The sequence below is a fragment of the Hippocampus comes genome, unplaced genomic scaffold, assembly GCF_001891065.2.
Source record: "Hippocampus comes isolate QL1 unplaced genomic scaffold, H_comes_QL1_v1.1 scaffold293, whole genome shotgun sequence".
In the NCBI taxonomy this organism is placed as follows: domain Eukaryota; kingdom Metazoa; phylum Chordata; class Actinopteri; order Syngnathiformes; family Syngnathidae; genus Hippocampus; species Hippocampus comes.
Window position 1 is genome coordinate 267,046 of NW_017806272.1, and position 5,086 is coordinate 272,131.

Sequence of the window (5,086 nt, forward strand, 5' to 3'; positions counted from 1 at the left end):
CTCACGCTGTCCCAAAGCTGCAAAAACTGCTTTCTCGCTGCATCACCTCTTGTGCAGCTGCATTTCTTTCCATTTTCTTTTTTAAATTCACCCTCTCCTACCATTTTTTTTCTTTCCTTTGCCAAAATGTACCGGAACCCGTGGATTTCCAATTATCTGAGCCATGTCAAGTTTTGCAGTGAAGGTAAGAGCAATGTTCTCTCCAGCTCAGGTCATAGGTTTGGGATTCCGTTTTGGAGTCGGTGACAGATTACGCAGATTGAGGAGCCTCGGATAAGATCAGAGAAGTTGTCAGGTGATGCACAGCAGACTTGATTCCGTTCTGTTTTGTGTCCCACTTTTCAGCCAGCTGTCATTGCATTGCAGCTGTAGCCTGCAAGGACAGCCGAGATAAAGGACTCTTAACTATGCAGTGGTCTTGTTTTTTACCCCCCCAGGGAGTCTGCTTTCTGGCATGTGCATACACCTGGTCTTAGATTTTGACGTGGAAAAAAAAAGCATATAGTCTTCTTAGTGATGCTCTTTCGACTTATGTCATGGATCTTTTTGAGAAATTAATGCACTAAATTGCCATTCTAACAACAAAGAGTGTTCTCATCAAGTACTACCTCTGTTGAACCATCAACCAAATATCCCAATGTTAACTAGCCACCATTCTTCTTTAAATTTTGCAAATGAGTAGATGATTAATGACATTTATAATACACAACCCTGAGTTACAGTCACAATCAAATCGTCGACTAGTTGGTAAACTTACCCCTGTGATTATTTAAAAAAAAAAAAAAAGCAGGGCCTTGCTCAAGGGAAAACAAAAACTTTTACAACTTCATGATATATTTACAGTCTGATTTAATTTTGACTCAATTATTTTGGCACTGGTGACTGACCACAGATCTGTCTACTTCTCATGACCAACCCGTCCTTTGTGACGTTTCCCAAGTGAAGAGACCCGCTTCCCCCCCAGGTGGGAATACTTTGCAATCCGCTAGAAGCTGCTCACAGTTTGAGGCTTTTATGCCCGATGCAGGAGGTTTGGTTGATTAAACATCAATGTTCTTTGCTGCCTGTTTTCGATCCTGCAATGGAGTTTTTCATTGGACCAAGTACTCATTACCTCTATGCTGAAAAAAAAAGAAAAAAAAGAATAGTACTTAATTTTGGTCATGTAGATTGTTTGTACATGATCTGGCAGACAGAGAAAAATTTCCCCTCTTCTCCTTGAAAACAATAGAATGAACCTTAACTGAGGACATTTTTTTTCCCAGTCTACCAAAGATGTTATGTTGTCATCACTTTTTTTTTTTTTTAACATTTTAAAAATAATGCATGAACCTTTTAATGATAAAATTCAGGCATATGCGGGAAGGGGTCTATGCTATTTAGTTCGAAATTATTATTCCGTCTGTGAGGCCTGCACACAGAATGGCATTTTAGTTGTTAGGAACATTGAAAGCCTAATTGGCTTATTGTGTAGCCTTTTGTTAAATCTCAATGCTTGCAGCCTTGGCCTCACCTCAGCTTGTGATTTCCCCATCTGTTTTGTAACGCTTTGCCTTCTAAACTGCTCTCAGCGAGGCTTTAGTCACAGTTTGAGGCTGTCCACCTCAATGAATGGTGAGGGCAGACGGAGTATGTGGGTAATTGCTCGGAGACGTCGACGTCCATGCGCACACGCAACACGCGCTCGCGCAGTGTGATGTAATGCCGTCAGATCAAGCATGTCGCGTTTCCTTTTGGACGCTTTAATCCCGAGAATCGAAGTTAATCCTATATCTCACCTTGTACATATGCTGTCTCTTCGGTTTTGCTACCCTTAGTTGTTAGCATGATGTCATACTACAGTACTGCCAGTGGAAATAATATTGTTTTCCACTTTGAGTGTGAGTCACGTAAGGTCAAAAGTCAGAAACTAATGACTTTGCTTTTCAACAAACTATCATTCATGACAGATTGATAGTCATCGATATGTTGGAGGGACATTCGTTCTTCGGTATCTGACGCAATACGGTTGTTTTGATTTTCTTGTGTGCGTCAGTTTTCATAGGTACGACAATTTTGTATCAAACCATGAGATCGCTGTCAACGCAGCCATCTTGGTTCTTTCAGGTTTTTGCATGGACCGGATTACAACCAGCTGAAACAATAAAAGACCCTCCCCAGACGCAACCAGGCACACTGCCCTCTGCAAACAAGCTTTCTTTCATCCCAAAATATTTTTTGCTCGAGTGGGACTGCTTTCAAGTATCAACCCTAACATGCCTAATCGGACCAACCGAGACGAGATTGTGGCGATGAGGGCTACAGAGGGTGGTGTTGGAAGCGAGCGGTCTCAAGGGGAAGGTTTTGGGTGGAGCAGAATGAAGCCAGTACGTGACTCAGCCCTGAAGTCAACTCTTGAGAGGATGCAGCGAGACCACGTTGGTTGTGAAGTTGCCTGCATCGAGCCACTCTCAGGTCCAAGGATTCCGATAAACAAACATTTGACACTAGGACTCCTCACCAAGAATAAGGTGGACTCTGTATTGCCTATAACCATTGATGTTAGGTTTTCTTATCAATGTACGTCCAGTGGCGTTTGAGGAGAAAGGAATGAGAAGAGTCATTTCTCCTTGGGCTGTCTTCCATTTTTCATGCTGTTTGTACCGCCCAGAGCCATGAATGTGCTTGACTCTTCCCTGGCATCGTCCCAGCCCGCACTTGCACAGCAACCTTGACGTGTGATCAGACTTAACCGTGCCTGCGACACACCAGCTGTTACTAAAAAGACATGGGCCGTGACATCATCCACACACAAATATTTCAGATATAGAAGCAGTGAGGTCATTCGAAAATGACTTCTGTGTCTCTGAGCTTGGATGACTGGGAGTCTTTGAGCACAATATGTTAGTTGTTTTGAAAATGTGATTCGGCCAAGAGTTTTATTTCTGCTAGTCCACAGTGTGGTCTTTCAAGGGGCCAGATATACAAGCTTGTTTTGTGAGGGCTTGCAAATGCTCAAACCGAAGCCGTTGCAAAGGGCTTGATGATCGTGACATGAAGTGTTTCTCTCCTCTGTCCTCAGGACTCGCAAGCGACAGCCATATTTCACTTGGCAATCCCAGATTGCTTCAGAGGAGAGCTCTTAGGTAAGACACACTCGTATAAGAACTGATTTTTTTTTCCTTAGCACAAAATAAACCAAGTACGCCATTAGTTTGACTCAATGTTAAATAGACTGAAACCGCTAAAGCTGCTCCTATGATCCTGCTCAATGTCAGATTTGCTTGGTTTTCGAAACAACTTCTCCCCCTAAAAATGAAGGTGATGATGATGAATATCAGGGGCGGAGCTCTCTGACCACCCTTTGTCCAGTGAGATCTTGTTATCCCCTTTGGCCACCCCACTGAAAAATGTCCAGCTACGCCCCTGGTGAAAACCTCACAAGCTCATTTGGACGTGAATAAAAAGGATACTGTATGGTAGAACAAATTTAGCACGCCTTTGTTGGGGGAGCAATGTTGTAGAAAAGAAAATAGAACCAGCGGCCGTGTCCAGTTCAGTAAATGTTTGCCACCTTGTCGCCTGCTAAAACAGTAGCATCCTACTGCAGCATTCGAGGCACTGCTCAGCAGGCTGTCAAATACTCCACCCAGCTTCCACGTTAGCCTTCTACTGTTAAATTACCTTTGCAGCAGTCACACAAGTGTGGGAAAGAGGCTTTCACGAAACAGCATTGTGAATGTAGCGGTCAAAGGAGTTGGTGTTTTTGTAGACGAGGTTCAACAACTCTGTGGTTTCCGCAAGCGGCAAAAACTCTCACAGAACTTTTATTATTATTATTATTCACATCTGGAGTACATTTTTTTGAGGTTTTAGATCAAATTCCAAGTCACCGAAAAGAGATGTATTGTATATCTGTTTAAGATTGAAGGGTTTAGTCAAGCTGAACCATATCATTCAAGATCCATTCTGAAATGATCCGGTGCAGAACAAAATTTCTTGATAATTGAATTCAAATGAGTGGATGAATGCATAATTCATATTTCAAGACCATTCTGCCTCAAGCGGTTTCGTATGAACTGTTGATCCAACCCTGGTTAGTTTAGCATTCCATTTCCAGCTACAGTACATCAATTAAGTTCAAATTTTTATTTTTATTTTTTTTCTGTTTCAATAGGCAATACAGTAATACTTCTTTTCCTTTAACCCTCAGCTTCCAAAAAGACTTCTCCTTTGACGAAAAAGGTGATCCAATCAAAGTTCCGAAAGACACAGATGTTAGTCTCTTGGCTAATCTCAACAAAGGTATGCAATTTTTTCTATTTGTATACAGCACTTTCAAAAGAACAATTATCTTTTCTATGTGATATATTATCTTGATTATTAAGATTAGCTGGCTGATTTTTTTTTTCTCCATTTCTTTTTAAGTCTCTGAGTTGAGGAAACGATTTGAAGGCATCACCACAAGCGCGAGTGATTGGGAAATGAACAGGTGTGGAGATGATCGACCTTATTGTGCTGTTTTTTTTGGAGTCTACTGATGATGATAACGTTGCTCCTGCCCATGTGCTTAGAAAAGAGCGCATCGCTCGGCGTGTAGAAGGCATTGAGGGTGAGGTGCATCCATCCCTGCTGCCCAATCTGGTGGCCAACCGACTTCTGGAAGAGGATACACCACGATACACAAGAGCCTCTGACCCCTGCGAGCCATGCGGTGGTAAGGATACTACGATGACTCACGACTTAGTTGTTGCCATACAAACGAGGCCCAACTTGTGCTCCCTGTAGTTACTGTGCAGAGGTACGGGATGGAAGGGTTTGAAAATCCAGATCTGCAGCCGATGGTTCCCGAGCGACAGTCCAAAACTCAATGCAGATCTGATCCTAAAGCCTCCAATCGCACCGATCATGTCTCCGGTTCATCCTCATCCACCAAAGTGGCTCCAGAGCTCGAGTCCAAAGCTGAACGCATTGCCCGCTACAAGGCGGAGCGGCGTCGGCAGCTAGCCGAGCGCTACGGCATCTCTTTGGACCAGGAGCCGGACATGGAGCATCCATCCCGGTACACTCGTACTCTGAAAGAGTCTGAGGGTTCCGAAAGGCGCAA

At 43.2% G+C, this 5,086-nt stretch overlaps 1 protein-coding gene across 1 annotated transcript in view; it reads left to right on the forward strand.

The window, feature by feature from the left end:
• The window catches only part of svila (supervillin a), a 28,714-nt gene continuing 23,628 nt past the window's right edge, over nt 1–5,086 (forward strand). The window contains exons 1-6 of the mRNA XM_019857474.1: nt 1–184; nt 3,062–3,125; nt 4,193–4,284; nt 4,408–4,471; nt 4,554–4,696; nt 4,768–5,080. Coding sequence (XP_019713033.1) covers nt 127–184; nt 3,062–3,125; nt 4,193–4,284; nt 4,408–4,471; nt 4,554–4,696; nt 4,768–5,080 — 734 coding nt within the window. The 5' untranslated portion in view covers nt 1–126. The remainder of the gene's footprint in view (nt 185–3,061; nt 3,126–4,192; nt 4,285–4,407; nt 4,472–4,553; nt 4,697–4,767; nt 5,081–5,086) is intronic.